Below are 22,963 nucleotides of genomic sequence, written 5' to 3'. Positions count from 1 at the left end.
CGAGAATGGTATCTCACTCATGACTCTACCCAAAAAGGCCTTCTTTACCCTTTATCTAAGTTGCCTAGGAAAAACCCAAAGCCAATCCTAGAAAATAATTTTTATCCAAGTACAAGTACTCTGCATCACAAATATTTTATTGTCATTATTTATTATAGTTAATGATTTAAACGCTATTAATATAAAATTATTAAATTGAACAAAATTAACAAAAATTAGAACATATTTGAACACAAAAATAAAATTAAGATTTATTTGATAAAACTTAATGAAATTTATAACAAAAAAAATATTTTAACCCATAAAATAAATATAAAAATTAAGTTTCTCCCTTTTTTTTTTTTTACAAAATTTTTCAATTTTAATGTGTTGATGCAAACTCGCATGTATGTGTATTAGTGAAAAAAATAATAGCAGTGTAATTCATTTTTTTAATATATGCGAAATTTTAAGTGAAAAGACACCAAATCGATTAAAATTTTATTTATTATAATAAAATAAATAATTAATATAATATTGTTAAAATGAAAATAAAAATAATCTCAATAATTATATATTTTTTTACTTAACTTTACTTTCTTTCTATAAATATAAATATTTCAATAAAAAAAATTCTTAGTTTATTACTTGAGTTGAAAACAATTATTTTGATGTGTAAATTAATATTAAATAAATAAAAAAATTAATAAATAAATAAATATCTATAAAACAATTAATTTAACTAGAACTATATAAAACTACTTTTAATAGATGTTTTATTAATTATATTCAGGGTGGAGCTTGACCGTCAATTTTGTATGTTTTACCTTTTAATAGATAAATATACAAATATTATATTTCAAATATTTTTAAATTTCCTTTCTGAAAATAACAATAAACTCTTAACATAAAAATTATAAAGTGAATTCATTTAAATAGTTTAATTGAATTTTTGCTAAAACAAATAAATTAAGTTTGTAATTTGTTAGCTTATTTTCAAATATAAAGTTTATCAAGCAAAATTTTCTATTAAGGGTTCTTAGGTTTATTTAAATTTTTTACAAGTTAAACTTGCTATAAATTTTTTATCTGTAAACTATCTTGTAACGAGCTTTAAAATGAATAATTAATGTTGTTTTTAACGATGCTAACTAGCTTATAATATATATATATATATATATATATATATATATACTTGAACTTTTAAAAATATTTAGATGTACATGATATAAAAATATTATAGAAAAAAGTCGAATATGTTTATTTTTACTATTATTATTTGGCTAAATGAAAAACTCTTTCAATTACTTAAAATTTGTCATTTTAAATAAATAGTTTCTTAAAATCTTTTGACCAGACTGATGTCATTGACTACTTTGACCTACTATTATTATATATTTTTCTGGGTACGTAAAAGATGTCTTTTTACTGATGATTGAGGATTAATCATTTTTACAGTAAAAGAATTATTAAAACATAAAGTTTTTTTATACAAATTCAACATCTTTTAACATACTCTGGGATTAAATTAACTGTTAGCACTGAGCTACGTTGGTCCTACTCTATTTTCTAATATTTAATTAGAACTTTTTACGACTCGAGACATCTATCGAAATGATTTTTCGTCCTTAAAAAAAAAACGTGATATATGTGCAGTTAAAAAATAAATGCAGCAAATATTATTAGGTGTATTGAGTTTAGATACACTGTATACTTTAATCCTTTTTTTATCCATTTTTAACTTGTCACACTCTCTGATCATTCTTATATCATTATGTCACATTATTAAAAAGTAAAAATAAATAATTAAAAAATAATTTATATAAAAAAATAGACCTAAATATCATTATTTTGTTATATATTTAAATAAAATATGTTTAGTTTTTCAGATTAATTTATCTGAGCTAAGCGGTTGAAATACAATATTTGTATATTTATCTATTAAAAGGTAAAATAAACATAATATATATATATATATATATATTATAATAAAAATATTTATATTATATATTTTAGAGTATGATAGAATAATTCATAATGTATAATTTGTTTTAAAATGGAAGTTACTAATAAGAAAAGGTAATATATTATATATTTTTAGTTTGGATACAAGAAAATTGATTTCTATTTACGTGAGATTCTAACTTCATACTTGTCTCCTATTTAAATTACTTTAAATATTTATAGTTTATTTCGTAATTTAAAATTATATATATATATATATATATATATATATGAATTCTTAGTTTCGTTTTTTTTTCTTGTTTTTTGCTACAATTATTTTATTCTCTTTTGGTTGTTCAACTTTTTAAAATTCACAAATTTTTCTGAATGTACTTTTTTTATTATCTCATTTTTGATGAGACGTTTTTTTATTTGTGGTGGTTCCATTCAAATGATTTCATTTCAGAAAATGCAAATTTTAATTCATATAGCAAGTTTACAAGACACACTATTTAATTATTTGTAATCATGTTTAATATCTCTATTTATTATTTAAGTTTTTTCACTTAGAAATACATAAAATTCTTAATTTACCGGTAATATAACAATTTTATTTACTTTGTTAGTCTAATTCATTCTTTGTTTCCTCTCTTTTAAACAGCCTTTTATGACGATTTTCTTTTATTATTTCTTAACGGTTAGACATGTGCAATAATTAAATTTATCTAAATGTATGATGTATTTTCTATTAATGACGTAATTATTTATTTGAACGATTTTTTTCGAAAAGTATACATAACGTCATTGGATATTACTAAAACTTTATCTAGTTTGTTGTTCTAGTTGATTATTAGTTTTTTTTTCTTCTGCACAACCTTTTTCTGTCTATTTTTTATTCATTCTCAACACTTAGATCCATCCAATAGTAAGTTTACATAAATCTCTAATACATTTTTCTTTTTAAAACAATTTTGACTATATTTGTATGATTTTGTTCGAACAACAGTGTTTGAAGACATGAAAACTTCAATTTCATTAAATATACACACTTAAGATTTGTTCTATAATCAGTTGACTGCTATTCAATTATTATTTGATCTTTTATTTAATGTTTACGTAATTATAATTTTCTTTATTAATACTTGACAAATGAAGATGCAAATATCGTATCATTTTAACATTAAATCATAAATAACATTATGTGTTACTTTGTATGTTTTTTTCTAAATACAAATTTAATTAATTTTTGAAATAGTAAAACACAAACATAATTGTACCCATTATCAAATGAAAACAAGATTAAGACAAAATATATATATACTTAAATACATTTTTTCTTACTTAAAAATGAGAGTAGTAAATCTTACACATACATCCATAAATTCATATCGTTAATAATCATTTACTAACTAATTGGAATTAAAACAATAAAAAAAGGAAGAGGAAGACTGAATGGAAGAGTAATAAAGAAAAAAGCTTGAAAAACGACAAAAAGGAGAAAAGGGAAGAAAAGAAAAGATGAAATAGCACATGTTTAACAAAATTGAGGAGGATTTAATTAAATTTGGAAATAATTTTATTTTCAGTTTTTAGTTTCTTGTAATTGAATGATTAAGATAAGTTGTTATGTAGAATAATTAGACTTTAAAGAACAAAACGTGGAAGAAGAGAAGTACTATTTTAAAATCAAATCATACATCGAATAAAATTAACACTAATTACCATTCATGTATCAGAGGTAGCAGCATGACACGCATTAAATGTATTTTAAATTTGTTAAACTTTATAATTTGGATTGAAGGCACGATGCACATTATTCAAGCAATGGGTTTTCAGCCAAAAATTAAACAATGAAGGAGAGAGAATGCTATGAAGAGTTTATTTTTTGACTGATTTAAAATTTGATAAAAAAGCGAAAATGATTAGGTAGCTGATTGGATGCGAGTGGCACGTGTCATTGGACGCACGTCAAACAGAAGCCAACAAGACTTGTGTTTCTTCTCTTCATTCCTTTTCCCTCTTTAGGCAAATGCAGTAGTGTTAGTACCAAGCCTACACCGCAATCAAAGAATCTTCACTGAAAGCAAAGCGGAGCGAATCAGAGATCCAAAGCAATCTGTTCGTTAATTCTTTGATTTCTCTTCACTTCAGCTCTCCGGCAAGGCATGGCCAACGACGGTTCCTGCGCCACGCAACTCATCGACGGCGACGGTGAGTTCAACGTCGCCGGCCTCGACAACTTCATCAAGAATGTCAACCTCGCTTCCTGCGGCCTCTCCTACGCCGTCGTCGCCATCATGGGACCGCAGAGTAGCGGTGCGTTTCGATCCTTCCCTTTGCTCGTTCTGAATTCTTGATTTACTTCGGCTGAACTTCCTGCGGTTCTTTTGTCGTTGTTAAGCCTGGATCGGTTTATCGTAGCGTGATTTATAAGTCTTTGTGTGCTCTGGAGTGGAGTTTTGTAGTTAGTGATTAGGTTTAGATTTAATTTGACGATTGATTGACGTAACTTGTTTTGGAACTTGAAAGTGAGGTTGAGATGTGATGCATTCATGGATTAGGAGAAAGAGAATATGTTAAAAAGTAAATAATTCATATTATTGGAGTTGCTATTGCCATGCATGTCCGTTTCTGATTTTTGTAGTTTTAACTGGTTTTGGTTATCAATCGAGTGCAGTTTCTTTTTAGCTTTAGGTTCTCTCTTTGTGGACTTGTGTGAGTTAATGTTATGTTTTTCTTGTGTGCAGGGAAGAGCACGTTAATGAATCATCTTTTCCACACAAGTTTCAGGGAGATGGATGCTTTCAGGGGGAGGTTTGGTTCTGAAATTACTGAGCTGTTGTTTTGGGTGGTTCTAGTTTATGGCGAGCATCTAATTGAGTATCATATTGTTGCAGATCTCAAACGACCAAGGGCATTTGGATTGCCAAATGTGTTGGGATTGAGCCAACCACAATTGCTATGGATTTGGAGGGTACTGATGGAAGGGAGAGGGGCGAGGTAATAAATTCCGTGTTATTTTTTTTTTTTTTCATTTTCTGTTATTTTCTATCACCTAGTGCGATAGGACTATTGTTATTGTTATATTTTACACAAGTCGTTTTTTGTCTGTAAAAAACCTGTAATGATCACACGAGTTTGATTTATTAGTCATTTTAGGCCGCCGCCTTTAGAGCATCTTATAAGAATTACCTGATATTACATACTACGAAAATACTATAATTTCTCAACCTGTGCTTGGTGTTGACTGTTGACTTTGGTTCTGCTGCAATGTTTTCTTTCAAATTCATTTTTGTAATTTTTTTTTCGTCCAACCAACTGTCAAAGGTTATTTTTCGACAAACCTAGTTGGAAAATGAAATCTACTTTAATGGTCTCGCAGATGCTTCCCTTTACCGTTCTTTTTATAAATGAAAATTCCTTGAATAAACATCAAATCGCCCTGACCATATCTTTAGTTGATATTTTGAACTGTATGCTATCGGTGCCTCGTAAAACAAGTTGTAGCTTCATTTTAACTGAGAAATATTCCCGTTCTGTCTTTTTTATATTTGCATAAAAACTCACTATTATTGCCTCACTGCTTTCGTTTTTTATTATAACTCTCAGGATGACACTGCTTTCGAGAAACAGAGTGCTCTTTTTGCTTTGGCAGTATCAGATATTGTTCTGATAAACATGTAAGTTTTTAGCTCTAAACTATTGCTTTATAAATAACTTAATGAATCAAATTCTGGGGAAATGATTGAGTAAGGCATTATCCTTGGCTATTTAAAAGTTTCTTAACAAATTCACATCCAATATGTTTGTGCAGTCCGTACATGCTGCATTACTTAACCGAAGTCTAGGTGGAATTGCAAATCTTTCTGTCTAACTTGGTGGATTGCCTGTGCGTTCTAGTAACTTGTGTTTTAAGATAACCTTGCTAACTGTCCACCTGCACTTAGTAATTAGGATCATTCACATTGTATGTCAGTGAGTATACGATGAATTATAATATGTTCTGGTGCAAAAGGTGATATGCGTAACCTTTTTTCGTTTTATGTTTCTGTGTCATCTCATTTTTTTTTTGTTTTTGTATTTTCTTTGGAGTCAGATTAGTATTTGGATTTAATCAGAAAGTAAAAAAGAACTCTGTTTCATGGTTTATGGGAGCTTACAGTCAAACTTGTGCAAACATTCAATCCACTTTGGACAACTTTTGATGATTTTTTTTATTCACAGGTGGTGTCATGACATTGGTCGAGAACAAGCAGCCAATAAACCTCTTTTGAAAACAGTTTTTCAGGTAGCTTTTAGCCATGAATTTACCTTTGATGGGTATTCAATATTTGAGATTTCACACTTTGGTCCTTCTTGTATTTGTAGGTCATGATGCGGTTATTTAGTCCCCGGAAAACGACATTGCTTTTTGTTATACGTGATAAAACAAAGGTATAGAATCACGGGTCCTTTTTTGAGAACGCACCCTTTTTTAGTATTTTACTATTCAATGTTTTTCATGTTTCTGGCGGTCTATGCAGACTCCACTTGAACATTTGGAGCCTATTCTAAGAGAAGATATTCAGAAGGTGTGTTTCCCATTTAATTTCTGACTTTTATTCATGTGGTTTCTTGTTTTTCTTCATCATCACTGCTTACCATGATGTGAATTCCTCAGATTTGGGATAGTGTTAGAAAACCCCAAGTACATCAACATACTCCTCTAAGTGAATTTTTCAATGTAAGTTCTATCTATCTCCCTTTTGCACGTGCCAACTGTTTATGTGAATATTATTGTATATAATTAATGAATTTTCAAATGAAGGTGGAAGTTACTGCTTTGTCAAGTTATGAGGACAAGGAGGATAAGTTCAACGAGGAGGTACACTCAATAGACAATGCATTACTTTTGGAAGTTGTGCTAGGATACTTTTTTCCCTGTTTTGGAGTGATTACTAATTTCTAAAATTCAATAGATAGTTTTCTGCATGAGTGTTTTAGCAAGTAATGAAAAGTTTGAAACTTTTGTACTCGAAACCTTTCCATTTTGGTTCTTTCCTTATCTCGGTGGTAGAGTGTAGTATAATAAGCTTCTTTTACAACTGTAGTTATACTTGGATATGATGTGGATCATAGAGTTACACCTATTCATGCAGGTTGCTCAATTACGGCAACGTTTCTTTCATTCTATAGCACCTGGAGGTTTGGCTGGTGATCGACGTGGTGTTGTGCCTGCTTCTGGATTTTCTATTAGTGCGCAGCAAATTTGGAAAGTCATACGAGAAAACAGGGATCTTGATCTTCCAGCTCACAAGGTTTCCTATTAGCTAACTTTTAGGATGAGATGAAACAATCATTTTTTTTTTTATCGATTTGCCATTTTATTTAACAGGTAATGGTAGCAACGGTGCGTTGTGAAGAAATTGCTAATGAAAAACTTAATCAACTACAGTCTGACAAGGTGCTTATCCATTTTTTTGTATTGAGTTGCTTTGCTTCAGCTATTTTTAGAGTAAATAATCTGATGAATGAATTTGACTTAGGATTGGCTGGAATTGGAAGAAGCTGTTCAATTAGGTCCAGTACGAGGTTTTGGGGAAAAACTGAGTTCCATTATTGATGCCAGCCTTTCACAGTAAGTTCCAGATGCTGGTAGACTTTCAATTTAAGTTCAAGAAAAATCTACGTTCAGTGACAACAGATATCTATCTATTCCAATTCATGATTAAAATGTATGTATGTATTAGGAATAAATGCTTAAGAATAAATCTTATATGCATTACCGATTTTTTCTTGCCCTAGACTTTAATTTGATAATTTTTCTTTCAATAGCAACACTAACGTTGATTTTTCTTTCATTTCAATCCTAGCATAAGATAATAAAATATCTTCATTCTTTGGATTTCTTTCTCCCAGTACTATGTATCTCTTAATTTATCAAGATTTTAAAAGAAAATTCAATTTATCAAAATTGTATTTGTAAATTAAAAGTTTCATGAAATATGCAATTCTTTAAACATGTTTTACTCACCTGTGCAACTCATAGGGGCGGTTAGTTAGTTTTCCATCTTTTTAGATAATTCAATTGTGTCCTAAGGTTTCAATCTTTCGTTTTATATGTTGATAATATCTTGTTTTCAACAGATATGATGAAGAGGCAATTTTCTTTGAAGAATCCGTGAGAAATGCAAAACGAAAGCAATTGGAATCGAAGGCTTTGGATGTAAGGCTGCTGGCTGTGCTTTTACTATTTGTTTCTTATTTTAAAAGAATTTTGATGTAGTATATTATGTTTTGATTTCATTGTGTTAGAATTATTACCTATACCTATTGTATCATTAACCCTATGTGTAGGGTGTTGAGTGTGGGAAACTACCTACTGCCATATCTACTGTTGCATGTAATCATGCCTAGTATCTTAGAGTAGTCTTTTCATATCTTTTCATATGTACGTGCTTGCTTCACTATAAATAGAAGAGGAAGAGAGTGGTACTGTTGTCCACTACTCATATTTTAAAGTCTCAGTCTCAAGTTGGTATCAGAGCGGGTCGATCCCGCTCTGGTTTCTGTCTCAGCTGGTCCGTCACCGCTGTCCGCGGTTGATCGCCGTTAGTCACCGCCGCTGTCCGCGGCTGTCTAAGTTCGGTTAACCTCGTTTCTGAACTACCCAACACTGTCAAACAACTTCTCAACACTGTCCGCCACTGTCTGCGTCCTCCGCCGCTGTCCGCCACCGTCCGCCGCCGTCCGTCGCCGTCCGCCGCCGTCCACCGACGCAGTTCCGTCCGGAAACCACCGGATCTGAACCGCCTCTCCGCGCGACAGCCAACCCCGCCGGTGTCGCAGGTAGCGCCGTCGCCACGCGCCTCCACGCGCGTCTTCTCTGTTCGCTGCAGTCAGGCGCGTGCCGCTCACGCGCCGCCTTCCCGTCGCCAGTTCGTCGTCGCGCCACCTCCGTCGCCGTCGTCGGAGCCTCCTCTACCCGTTTTGACCATCAAATCTCTGTTCCGGTGAAGTTCAGTAGCACCTCTTGTGGAAATCGTCCCTTTCGAAGTCGAAAATCGTCACTGTTTCACTGTTTTCGTCACTGTTTTACTGTTTTCCGAGATCCTCTCTTTATCATGGCCACTGGAGGAACTGGGAGTGCTATTTCATTCTCTGGAAGCCCCTGCATTACGTCCGAGAAACTAAATGGCCAAAATTACTTATCTTGGTCCGCTGCCGTCGAGATGTGGTTTCTCGGTCAAGGACACCACGAACACCTTGAGAAAGATGGCAGCCACGTACCTTCTGAAAAAGCTGAACAGTGGAAACAAGCGGATTTCCAACTATGTGCTCTATTGTGGCAATCGGTGGAACCACGACTTTTGATGTCCCTACGGGCCTTCAAAACTTGCCACTCGTTTTGGAAGCGAACTCAGAATATCTATGCAAATGATATTCAACGCCTCTATGATTCGGCGAACAAGTTGGCATCTATGAAAATGACTAACCATGATATGATGTCATTCATGAATGACGCTCAAGCTGCTGTGGAAGAACTCCGAATGTTCTTGGAAGTCGACTCTCTAGATGAAATGAAGAAAAAGCTTGACAAGTACTATATGGTAATGATCCTCCGCGCTATACACCCAGACTTTAATCATATCCGAGATCAGCTTTTGACCTCTCATGAGGTTCCTTCCATGGAAACTTTGATCTCCCGCATGATACGTGTTCCAACTCTTCAAACTCCCGAAACTCTTGCTGTAGTGGAACCATCTGTCATGGTTGCCACCCGAGGAAGAGGAGGTCGTGGAACTAGAGGAGGTGGACGTGGAGGTCGTGGGCGTCCTCAGTGTACGTATTGTAAAAGGATGGGTCATACCCAAGAAAACTGCTACACTTTACATGGATTTCCTGCCAAAACAGCCAATGTCTCCCAGGCAGAGACTACTGACTCCAAGTTCACTGAGGACGAGTATCAAGAGTACCTACGCCTCAAATCCAACAGCTTGGCACAGTCATCCCAAGCTCCAAGTACATCAACTGTTTGCATCTCTCAATCCATGGAAGGTCACAATTCATGGGTAATTGACTCTGGTGCTTCTGATCACATTTCTGGTAATACCTCCTTGTTCTCAACCATCTCATTCCAAGAAAAATCTCATTTTATAACCCTCGCAAATGGTTCTAAAACATCCTCAAAGGGAGTCGGTCAAGCCATCTTATCTCCGTCCTTAAATCTAAAATCTGTCCTTTTTGTCCCTAATTGTCCTTTCAATTTAATTTCCTTAAGTCAGTTAACCAAAACATTGAATTGCTCTGTAACCTTCGATGACAAATCTTTTGTTATACAGGAGCGTGGCTCGGGGAGACGGATTGGAGAAGGATATGAAGCGGGCGGATTATACCATTTTGGATCTCGTCCACGTGTGTCATGTGTTGCAGCCCCCAATCCTAAAATGTTACATGATCGGCTTGGTCACCCTCACTTGTCCAAGTTAAAGAAAATGTTTCCTGAACTTAGTCGTCTCCAGACTTTAGAATGTGAGTCATGTCAACTAGGAAAACATGTTAGATCTACCTTTCCTAAAAGATCTCAATCAAAGTGTACTTCTAGTTTTTCTGTCATCCATTCCGATATCTGGGGACCTAGTCGTGTCTCATCTTTTGGCTTTAGGTATTTTGTTACTTTCATTGATGAATATTCGAGATGTACTTGGGTTTATCTTATGAAAGATCGTTCTGAATTATTATCCCTCTTCACATCCTTTTTGAATGAAATCAAGAATCAATTTGGTCAAGTAATTAAAATCTTAAGAAGTGACAATGCCAAAGAGTATTTTTCGTCTGCTCTTTCTAATGTTTTGAGTTCCCATGGTATCCTGCACCAGTCTACTTGTCCTCATACGCCACAACAAAATGGTATAGCAGAAAGGAAAAATCGACACTTAGTTGAAACTGCTCGTACCCTTTTGCTTAGTGCCAACGTTCCTGTCCATCACTGGGGAGATGCCATCTTAACTGCAGGTTTTCTTATTAATCGGATGCCATCTTCCTCTCTCAATCATAAGGTCCCTTTCTCCATTCTGTTTCCAGACAATCCTCTCTTTAACACTCCCCCTAGAGTTTTTGGTTGTGTATGTTTTGTTCATGACATGTCTCCCGGGTTAGACAAGCTTTCTGCTCGCTCTCTCAAATGTGTTTTCTTGGGCTATTCACGACTTCAAAAAGGGTATCGATGTTACTCTCCTGAAACCAAGAAATATTACATGTCTGCCAATGTTACATTTTTTGAACAGACCCCTTACTTCTCTCCATCTGTTCAAGATGTCCATGTCATCCAGCAGGTCCTTCCTATTCCCGTGGTTGAATACAATATTTCCAATGTCCCTGTCCCTCCAAGTCTCGACCAAAGTCCTCCTGAGCCATCATCTCCACCTATTGACTCTCTCCAACACAGGACGCCGACGAATAGTCCAGTTGTTCAAGAACATGGTGAATCCCCTACTTCAGATTCTTCTCCCTCGTCTCTTGATCCCATGACTCCTGATGAAGGTGATTCAGGTTGGCCCATTGCTCTCAGAAAAGGTACTCGTTCCTCTCGAAATCCACATCCCATTTATAATTTTCTTAGCTATCACCGATTATCGCCTTCCTATTGTTCACTTTTATCCTCAGTGTCTTCTGTTGTTATTCCCAAAAATGTGAATGAAGCACTTGATCATCCTGGATGGCGACAAGCCATGATTGCAGAGATGCAGGCTCTTGAAAGCAATCATACTTGGGAGCTCGTGCCCCTCCCTTTGGGTAAGAAGGCTGTTGGTTGTCGATGGGTGTATGCAATTAAAGTTGGCCCTGATGGTCAGGTTGATCGACTCAAAGCCCGATTGGTTGCAAAAGGGTACACTCAGGTTTATGGCCTTGACTATTGTGACACCTTCTCTCCCGTGGCCAAGATGACTACTATTCGCCTCTTCTTTGCAATGGCAGCAATTCGTCACTGGCCTCTTCATCAATTGGATATCAAAAATGCCTTCCTTCATGGTGATCTTGAGGAGGAAGTTTACATGGAGCAACCTCCTGGGTTTGTTGCTCAGGGGGAGTCTGGTATGGTATGCAAATTGCATCGATCTTTATATGGCCTCAAACAATCACCACGAGCTTGGTTTGGAAAATTCAGCTCCATTGTTCAGAAATTTGGGTTAAGGCGCAGTGAGGCAGATCACTCAGTCTTTTACAAACATACCTCTCCTGGGAAATGTGTCTACCTAATAGTATATGTTGATGATATTGTTATTACAGGAAATGATACTACTGGAATATCTCAACTGAAGGAGCACTTGTGTAAACATTTTCAAACCAAGGATCTCGGAAGCCTCAAATACTTCTTGGGCATTGAAGTAGCTCAGTCAAAAGATGGAGTTGTAATCTCTCAAAGGAAATATGCTCTTGATATATTACAAGAAACAGGTATGATTGACTGCAGACCAGTAGAGAGTCCTATGGACCCGAATCAGAAGTTAACAACAGTAGAAGGCGAATTATTCTCCGATCCAGAGAGATATAGGAGGCTCGTTGGAAAGTTAATTTATCTCACTATTACGAGGCCTGATCTATCTTTCGCAGTTGGAATTGTTAGCCAGTTTATGCAGACTCCATGTCTTGGACATTGGAATGCCATCATCCGTATTTTAAGGTACCTCAAGAAGGCTCCAGGGCAAGGTTTGCTATATGAAGATAAAGGAAATGTTCAAATCTCTGGGTACTGTGATGCTGATTGGGCAGGCTCTCCTATTGACAGACGCTCTACTACGGGATATTGTGTCCTCCTCGGAGGAAATGTTATCTCTTGGAAAAGTAAGAAGCAAAATGTAGTGGCTCGATCCACCGCTGAAGCTGAATATCGGGCAATGGCGTCTCTCACGTGTGAACTCATATGGGTAAAGCAATTTCTTCGAGAGCTTAACTTCTGTGAAATTCAGACCATGAAGATGTATTGTGACAACCAGGCTGCTCTCCACATTGCATCAAATCCAGTGTTTCATGAGAGAACTAAACACATAGAAATTGACTGCCACTTTGTTCGAGAAAAATTGATGACCAAGGAAATTTGTACTGAGTTCGTTGGGTCAAATGACCAACTTGCAGATGTGTTGACCAAGTCATTAAGGGGACCTCGGATTGAGTTCATTTGTTCCAAGCTTGGTTCATACGATTTGTATGCTCCAGCTTGAGGGGGAGTGTTAGAATTATTACCTATACCTATTGTATCATTAACCCTATGTGTAGGGTGTTGAGTGTGGGAAACTACCTACTGCCATATCTACTGTTGCATGTAATCATGCCTAGTATCTTAGAGTAGTCTTTTCATATCTTTTCATATGTACGTGCTTGCTTCACTATAAATAGAAGAGGAAGAGAGTGGTACTGTTGTCCACTACTCATATTTTAAAGTCTCAGTCTCAAGTCATTGTAAATAGAAAACAACTTTGATCGATTTTTCATTAGCCAAATCTAGGTACATCTAGAATAGTGACCCATAAATGAAACAAAATCTTTAAAACCAAAAGGAGTACTAGTAGAAGGTCTCCAAATATTGGAGTGAACTAAGGAGAAAGGAGACAAAACTCATTTATTAATTCTATTAGAAAGGACTGATGAATATTGACACCATCTTCTGCAATTTGGTCAACCGATGGTGTATTAACTATGCATGAATCATCTTTGGGGAAATAGTGGATGCCAATCATCTGTTTTGATATTTGATCCCTACAAGCAAACAATATTTTTACCGAAATTGAATGTCATGGGATTTGGTCAGCTGGGTGACAGTTAGGTAACATAGTCACATTAAGAGATGGAAGGGGGTTGGTGCCAATGCCACATGCTTGTGTTTGTGAACCGTTAATAACAGCAATGGAGGACCAATTATCAGTAGTGATAAGGGAAGGGAAAAAAGAACGATTACCAAATATATTATTGGTTGCACCAAAGTCAATGAATGACCTAAGGACCTAGGGAATGAGATTGAGAGAGACAAGCACACGATTTACTACTGTGTGCTACCAAAGCAATGCTACTAGCAATTTGGCGATTTTCATACGATTGGAGAAAGCCCACATATGTTTTGGAATCATACAACGCTGGTTAGCTGGCAATGCAAGAGCAATAGGTGACTTAGTAGTATATGCCTAAAAAATATTGCTCAACCAAGGAGTTTTTGCACACAGCCTAACACCATTAATGGTATGGCCTTTGTGGTAACAATACTCACGTTCTAAACTTGTGCAAAAGCACCCAAAACTAGTGTTCTGTAAGGCAAATATAGAAGTGTCCCAAACTAAAGAGGTATGCATCTCCGTGTATATTTATGTTAACGAGACAAAAGCCACAGTTTGGATTATTGGTGATCCTAGAATTTAATAAGGTATCAACTTACTCTTGAGGATAGCCATACAAAGCTGTCATAAGAAATGTATTGCGGTTCTTAAGTTGCTGCTTTACATATTTAAATCGTGTTAGGAACTCATTTACTTGTTTGGCAGCATAAATCTTCCCAAGATAAGCAGACAGTGTCAAGAGGTCTTGGCAAACATTATAGGTTTGGGTGTGGTGTGTCTATTATTTGTGTTCATTTATCGGGTTGGATTCAACCGTGGTAGTTAGATGGGATGGCCCAATCCACTGATCTGTAACCTGATTTCGAGAGCCCAAGTGGGAATAGTTAGATCCATCCATCTTCTCAATACTAACAATATGGTTAGTAAAGATTGGAGAACCTATTCGAGATGCAGAGTACTTGCTTGAAGCCAATTTTCAGAATTTGATAAAAATGAGTTAGAATAATTAAAGGAGAGAGGAAATAAGGTTGAACCACCAAATCAACTCTGATGGAGCCACAAGAGCAAAGGTGTGGTTACATGGAGGAAGCGACTTGGGTGAGGGGTAGATAATCCTCATGTGCTGGCAGGAAAGTTAAGATAGTGGATCCACCGAGCTAACATGGTTTTCAAGAGACTTTGATATTGTGTTAAACTATAAGAAAAAGAAATATTGAGCTGAAACCGTGTACTATGTAACAACACTAGTGATTTAGTTATATTGACTTTTCAATACAATATATAGTGGAAGCTTGATATTCTCTTATGATAAAATTATTATACTAGAATAATTATAAATGTCACTATAATATATATTTGATATTGATTTGTCTGATCATAAATCTAAGTAAAACTATATGATCCTTCTTTATGTAAGTATAATCATATAAAATGATTTTTGAGTTCTTAAACATTATCCTACTTTAGTTGTACCAATAAATATTTACAAATATTTAAATATTGTTTACTACAATAATCTACAATATTACTCCACTTCCTATATTGTTTGCTCATACCATCCTTCTCAAAACGCTAAATTCTTAATATTGTGCTTAATACTGAACTGAGGTATTACTGATAAGGACTTCTGAATACGGTGGTTATACATAAAACTCTAGTAATGCTTCTTTATTGGTGTCAACTTTTCAGCTTGTGTATCCTGCTTATATAACATTGCTAGAGCATATACACTCTAAAGCTCTAAATGATTTTAAGACTGAACTGGAACAATCACTAAACAATGGAGAGGGGTTTGCTTCATCTGTTCGTATTTGGACTCAAACTATTATGGATGGATTTGACAAAGGATCTGCGGGTAATAATCTGATTTGATTCTTATTTATAACATTTACAATATTATATTCTAGCAAATTTGACTTTTCCTGAATTTATATTAGTTGTCATTTTGTCATTTATGACTTATTGTTTTACTTTCCCACCTAAGACATGCATGGATGAGGATAAGATGTCAACGGGATGGGTAAGATAGTAGCCCCATATTCTATTCGATGGATAAATATTCGTTTTGTATCCGTGCAGGTATCCGTTATGTGGGTACCCGTCTATTTATTTAATATCCACAGATATATGCGGTATTTACGAAATATTTGAAGAAACAAATATTTTAACCATAAATTCAAATAAAATAAAATAAAATACATCATTATCATACATTTCAAATAAATTATACCTATAATTAATCTTCACAAACCAAAATTGTGCCCCTTGATATTAAAATAATAAAACTCATACGTTAATGATTTTCGATGTATACAAAACTCATGAAATAATAAAATAATAAACCAAAATGCTATTAGAATGATAAAAGTCATACAATAGTAATTTTCAATTCATACAAAACTCATGAAATATTAAAATAATAAACCAAAATGCTATTAAAATGATAAAAGTCATACATAATTTTCAATTCATATGATACCATATTTTTCAATTCTTAGATGTTAATAGAATTATAAAATTCAATTCTTAGAAGTTATAAACTTCAACTCACACGGGCCAAGTATTCTTATTTTGTTAACTCCATTATTTCAATCAGGTACATTATCATCTATAAATAAGTTTCTATTTTTAATAGAAAAGAAAATGACAAATATTTTAGGTTTATATTTATTTTTTATTAAAATTTTAAAATGCTATAATATTAAAAAAAAAATATTGACCTGCTTTAAATCGGTTTTACCAGATTTTCTTCTAGCTGTTTTTGCACTTTATTTGAATCATTTATCAGACCCCAGCTCTGGTCTAACTGACTAGCTTGGTCACAGCTTCATGATTTGTTTTATAATTTATCTTAAAAAATTATTTCTTTTGGGATTATGTTTGAAATTGCCTGAGGTTCTGTATTGTCTAAGATCATTACTCAATCATGAAGCAGAGAATATCAGGAATTTATTATTCTTACTGATACAGAAAGTTTGTCTTCTGTTATTTTATATATAGGATTTATATTTGTTCATTTAATTAAATGGAAAGAAAAATCTGTGTATATGGTTGGCTTCTCTCTATATACATCTCAGGATGCCTCTAAGATGTAGGACTAGTCTATATATATTATTTAAATTTTCTGTATAACCTAAGTATATGACTAGTCTTTAGGATATCTCATAATATTTTGGGTATCCTAGAGATTATCCCTTAGTATTAGTCCTATTTTTTCTTTGTTTCCATACTTTCTAGTATCTCAGTACTTGTTTCCTTTTTTAGTCAGGATTATGCTTAGTATTGTTAGGGTTTTGTATTTTAGATTTTAAGAATATAACATGATGACATTGTACTAGTATCATATCCCCTGGCAAACTTTTTTGATGAATCAATTTCTAGCAACTTTCTGGCAAACTTTGGCCAACCTTCAATTGTCAATGACCTTTACGACTAACTTTTTCATAAACTTCTATCAATTTTTTGACAATGTTTCCAGCTAAATGTGAATTGTCATCTATGTTGAATTTCCAAAAACTGTCAATGTCAATTTCCAGTTGTGACTAGTCTACATTTGGATTTGGGTTAAATCTGCATCTGAGTTTATTTTTAGCTTCGACATCTCTAACCACTTCTTTTAGTCCTTGTTTTAGTTTGTCTAATCAGGTCCTGTATGACATTTTTAACCAAGTTTTGTGGATCCATAATATTTTAAAAAGTGTTTATTTGTAGCTATCACCCATTCACTCTTCACTTGGGATATATTCTCCATTCTTTGAAGAGTCTATATATGGAGAGAGATGTAGATAAAGATATAGATAGATAGATAGATATTTTTCATAATGCGTAGTCAATCAGTTTCACTCTAGCAATTCTATCCTATCTCCCTTCGTCTTTATTTTCTCTCTTTCCCTCTCTCCTAAGCTCAGCAGTTCCTGTTGACTCTCTTTAGACATGTTTCTCACATATAATTGCACTTGAAGTTGAATCACTATAACTTTTTGGTCATTGTTTAAATGCTTTTTTGTATGATCACTAGAACTCCCAGTTCTCTTTGTTCATTTTTTAATAAGATTTGCACTTCGCAGATGCTGCTGTGAGACATGCTAATTGGGGTGCTTCAAAGGTGCGAGACAAACTTCGTCATGATATTGATTCACATGCTTCATCTGTGCGTGCTGCAAAATTGTCCGAGATAACAACTAATCTTGAGGTAATATTGATATAACAGTGGTTAATTGGTTGAGCTGGGATATGTTTTTTAATGCCTTCTATTTCTATCAGACACTAAAATAAAAGTATCTTATGCAGAAAAAATTGACCAACGCATTGACCAAGCCAGTGGAGTCTCTCTTTGAATCAGGTGGAAAGGACACATGGCTTTCAATAAGAGCACTGCTTAAACGTGAGACTGGATCTGCTATATCTGAATTTTCTGCTTCCGTGGCTGGTTTTGAGCTGGATGAAGAAACAGTTGAAAAAATGGAACAAAGTTTAAGGGACTATGCAAGAAAAGTGGTGGAAAATAAAGCAAGGGAAGAAGCTGGAAAGATTTTGATACGCATGAAAGATAGGTAACTGCATCTAAAATATCATGAAATCACGTCAATTATTTTGGTAAAATTTGGTTGTGGATTGTAATATGTATATAGAACTTTGATTGACGGTTGAATATTAATGTTTTGGAACTTAGTAGTTAGTAAGGATTGAAACAAGACATGTAGGCTACTTCATTAGTGTATTCGGATGGATAGCGTAGAACTCCATGGTTTAACGAAAGTTTCTGTATGTTACTATCATGTCATAGTTGTTTCAATATTTTATTATGTTCTGCTATCATGTATCTAGTAGGAGCTACTCTATTGGACATGCATGGAGACAAACAATTTACATTTATCTGACTAAAAGTAGCAGAAGGAAACTTGAACTATGCAAGGAAAAGGCTTGGTTGCTGTATATTGTTTTTGTATTGGAGGAGGCATTCTATGTTACTTGTACATGTTTATTCTTTTATGATGAATGAAAGTGTACTATTCCCAATAGATGTTCAGAGTTTGGTGGCTTACTGATTTCTGACTTTAATATTTCCAGGTTCTCTACCGTATTCAATCATGATAATGATTCACTACCTAGAATTTGGACTGGGAAGGAAGATATTAGAGCTATTACAAGGGATGCTCGCTCTGCGGTAATTGATAGCAAAATAATGATAAAATTTTGACTCATACGTAAAATAAAAAAAATTGCTCATACATGAAACTATACTGGAAATTGCTCCTCTTTTTTAGCACATTGTAAATTAACTTATGCTGTCATGTATCAGTCCCTAAAGCTTCTATCAGATATGGCTGCTATACGCCTGGATGAGAAGCCAGATCCCATTGGAAGCATACTTCATTCATCTCTCATAGATAAAACTAGTGCTTCAACATCTTCACAATTAATAACTCGGGAAGCTTCTGCGGACACTTTGGCTTCAAGCACATGGGAGGAGGTAGTATACAGGGATATTGTGGCTTCTGATCTCCTCTGTTAATGTTATAGTAAAAGTATTATATTTGAGAATATATATAAAATGTAGGTTTCCCCAGAGGATGTGCTTATCACTCCAATTCAGTGCAAGGCTTTGTGGAGACAATTCCTGGGAGAAACTGAGTATACAGTTACTCAAGCTATTTCAGCTCAGGTAAAGTCATATTTAATATATTTCTGTCTACTTATTCTGTATTTTTGTTATTGATATATTTTCTCGGCATTTTTATCCAACTTATTTGCCGTACATGTTTGAGATAAAAAAAACTATTCTTATGCCTTAACCTTCATTTGACAATTTGGGGATTTGGTACAATTGATCATTGACATGGTGATTGAGCTTGTACCAGTGAGTGGTTTGAAAAGTTTAATGCATGTCATTTATATTTTACTAAAATAAAGTCAAGTTTCAAGGCAAAATAAGGTGGAATATGCATTCTCCATGCTTCTTCTCCGCAAGACTCTTTCATTGCATTAAAGGTGTGGTAGATATAAAACTTTTTGTGTGCTTTAACATAAAAAACCTTAGCTTTTTGGGTTGCTGTTTCCTTACAATATAAACAAAATCCTTAATGTGTGTGTATGCATGGAGACAGAGGGATGGATGTCAATGAATATGCAACTCACAACCTTATGGTTTTTGGGTAGACAGAAGGATCTATTCATAATATAAGTTTTGAAATCTGATCTAATTTTACTGTCATGGTGTAGTTTGCTTGTTTTTGCCATGTTGACATGTTTGCCTAGTATCATCTTTTTATTTCAACCAAATACTATAAAACATATCACTATCCGTTCCTATTTATAAGACTGGTTAAATATATTGTTAGCTATTTTCACCATATTCAATCAGACAATTACTTAATTGATTAGAATAAGATGTGTTCAATAGTTAATAACCATAAATTTGTTTTATTTTATTTTATTTTTTGTGAAAACTACTCTTTTCATTAACACTCATTTCTGTCTCTCCTAATTGTTTGCCAGCCATAAGCTCTCCTTTAGTTTAAAATAATTAATTCAATAGACATTATGGATGGAGTCTTCTAAAAAGGGGCAAACACCACTTCTAATTTGGGCTTTTTGTAAAACAAAATATAGCTAAACAAATAATAATATATTTTATAATAGTTATACTATTAAATACACACTAACCTCCAAATATATGAAAGTTGAGGCACTAAAATAAGGTAAATAACACTTTTAATATGGATGCAGCTCGGACAAGGCAATAACTGTCCAAACTCTGACTGTTTGTTTGGCTTGATGGGGGTTCATGTACTGTAATATGTAAACTTGCATACTGGATTGAGTGAAATGTCACGCAGAACTTATTTTGAAGGCTTTTCAGTTATATAAATTTCTGAATGAAATTTTATATGGATGAATAACAGTCAGTCATGTGATGTTAATCTCATGTCTTCTACATCCATTTGCCTTTGACATGGTTTTGTCCTGCTTCAGTTACCTCATTTACATGATAAAACCAGTTTGGTGAGAGTATTTCTTGTTAGAATTTATTACAATGGTGTTTGCTCCAAGGTTTTCGCAGCTGCTGTTTTTCTTCTTTTTTTGTCCTTTAGTTTACATAGGGGCAGGTTCCATGAAAATGTCATTTTTGTCCTTTATATTTGCCTTAAATACTTATCTAACTCCAGACATACTAACAAAGGTATTATTATTTTCTTTTCTTTTTTGGTGTGTATTCAGGAGGCCTTCAAGCGGAGTAACAATTGGTTACCTCCTCCGTGGGCGATAATGGCAATGGTCATACTTGGTTTTAATGAGTTTATGATGCTACTAAAGTAAGTATAACTTTTAAAAAAATTTAACTATTAATTATTTGTTATTTTCAATATTATGTTTCATTGGACCTTTTTTCTGCAGTTTAATTATTACATTTGCTGACTTGTATTTAAAACAGAAATCCTCTCTACCTGTTGTTTATATTTGTTGCCTATCTACTTGGCAAGGCCATCTGGGTACAAATGGATATAGCTGGAGAGTTTCGCCATGGCACTGTGAGTACGACTGAATCTTTTACTTTTTCCAGCAGTAAGATTGTCAAGATTCTGTGATGTTTTTTCTGCCCAAGTGAATGACTCTTGCAATTACACGGACTAGTTAGGCCCATTGCCATTTTCTTTTTAAATTGCATAACGCACAAGTTATGATATTTGCTACATATAAATTTAAGTTTTATATATTTATGGTCCTTAATAAATTATCAGATTTTGTATGTGGTCCCTAATATATATTTTTTAATTTTTTTGTTCGTTATAAATGTTTGTTTTATTATTTTTGTCTTAGAAACACTATTTTCAATCACTTTATTTCACTGTTTAAAGCATTATCTAAACCGCTTTCAAGATCAAAAACAAAATAATAATTTTATTGGGGTTAATATTTTTTTAAGTGACCTAAAAAAAGTTTTGTAATTATTAACGAATAGGATTTATTAGTTCAAGATTTATTGTTTTTCTAGGTTGGGTTTGTTCTGTTGAATGTTATTGTAAGAGAAACAATAATAAATAGAAGAGATGGCTGAATGATATCTCAGCTACAAAGGTGACTAACATTGTCTGAGTTTGTTAATGTTATGGCTATACTGTTTGCAGCTGCCTGGACTACTATCCATTTCATCAAGGTTTCTTCCCACAGTTATGAACCTTATTAAGCGTCTTGCTGAAGAAGCTCAGGGGAATCAAACCCCTCAAGAATCTCAAGGGTCAGCTTCTCAAACACAGATATTCAGAAATCAAGTACACAAACCTGATTCAGTATCAAGCTCAATCTCGAATATATCTAGTGTTGGCTCATCATCTAATGACGATAATGAATACTCAACTACAAATTTGTCTCAGAGGAGAAGAACAAACGCTCCACAAGCTGAGTTTTCATGACAATATTCATGACAATTTGATTTGGAGACGATTGGCATCAGAAAAGAAATGCACCACCAGTTAGGGTGACCTCCTAATCAGTTTTGTTTACTATCTTACATCTATATTTTACATCTATATTTTACTCGTCACTGTAACGTGTAAATTATCTGATTATATGAAGGACCCCTATTTGGGTTCTGCTGCAACTATAGAACATGATCTTCCGTCCACTAGTGACGGAATAACATTATAAACTAGTTTTCCTTTAAATTTTGCCAATTTTAAAATGTTTCTGATAATCTTAATCATAACTTTATCAACACAAGAATTGCCAGGAAGATCCATTTTCGTAGTATTTCCCTCAGCTGCGTTTGCTTTTCTCCGATAATTGTATACTGGTCTTGTCTAGTTTAATTACTCGTCTAGTTTCAATAGCTATGTAAACTCGTGGCAGGAACCACAAATAATACTATGGAGCTGATAACTTATTTTTGTTGATGATTAATATCTTTAACATGAAAATGAAATAATGTGTTAGCAATCACTTAAGTTATTCGTTTAGTTGAGAAATTTAAATATCACAATATCATAATTTTAATATATAATATTTAAGTTTATATAATATAATTTTTTATGACAGCAAAAAATAATAAAGTTATAATTATAAAAATAAAAAATAATTTTTACAATATTGTATATAATTTTTACAATCACTTTACGTTTTTAAGGCACCTAAGTTAGGATTCAAATCACATGTCTCACTGATTAAAAGTTGACATTAAAAAAGTAACTTCATAAACATAACTGCAATAGAATAGGAAGAAACAAAATTATCTT

The 22,963-nt window shown here is 33.8% G+C and overlaps 1 protein-coding gene across 1 annotated transcript; it reads left to right on the top strand.

Moving 5' to 3' along the window:
• Positions 1–3,932: 3,932 nt before the first annotated feature.
• On the top strand, positions 3,933–22,396 carry RL2 (Root hair defective 3 GTP-binding protein (RHD3)). The gene is made up of 22 exons (XM_028074739.2): positions 3,933–4,239; positions 4,671–4,737; positions 4,821–4,923; positions 5,533–5,603; positions 6,148–6,211; positions 6,292–6,357; positions 6,447–6,494; positions 6,584–6,646; positions 6,731–6,787; positions 7,062–7,220; positions 7,298–7,366; positions 7,449–7,540; positions 8,050–8,128; positions 15,420–15,585; positions 17,798–17,922; positions 18,021–18,283; positions 18,801–18,897; positions 19,033–19,203; positions 19,291–19,395; positions 20,952–21,046; positions 21,166–21,262; positions 21,860–22,396. Exons 1-22 carry the CDS (start codon positions 4,089–4,091, stop codon positions 22,142–22,144), a joined length of 2,493 nt encoding a protein of 830 aa, XP_027930540.2. The 5' UTR covers positions 3,933–4,088; the 3' UTR covers positions 22,145–22,396.
• Positions 22,397–22,963: the final 567 nt, after the last annotated feature.

Source organism: Vigna unguiculata, chromosome 6, assembly GCF_037176805.1.
Source record: "Vigna unguiculata cultivar grain cowpea cultivar isolate G323 ecotype 2 chromosome 6, ASM3717680v1, whole genome shotgun sequence".
Taxonomy (NCBI): Eukaryota; Viridiplantae; Streptophyta; class Magnoliopsida; order Fabales; family Fabaceae; genus Vigna; species Vigna unguiculata.
This window is presented reverse-complemented; position numbering and strand designations above follow the sequence as displayed.

Excerpts from the sequence above, each read along its gene's own strand:
- RL2 (XM_028074739.2), top strand. The coding sequence starts at position 4,089 with ATGGCCAACGACGGTTCCTGCGCCACGCAACTCATCGACGGCGACGGT. Across the intron at positions 19,204-19,290 it reads CTTCAAGCACATGGGAGGAG|GTTTCCCCAGAGGATGTGCT; the intron begins GTAGTATACAGG and ends TATAAAATGTAG. Across the intron at positions 19,396-20,951 it reads CTCAAGCTATTTCAGCTCAG|GAGGCCTTCAAGCGGAGTAA; the intron begins GTAAAGTCATAT and ends GTGTGTATTCAG.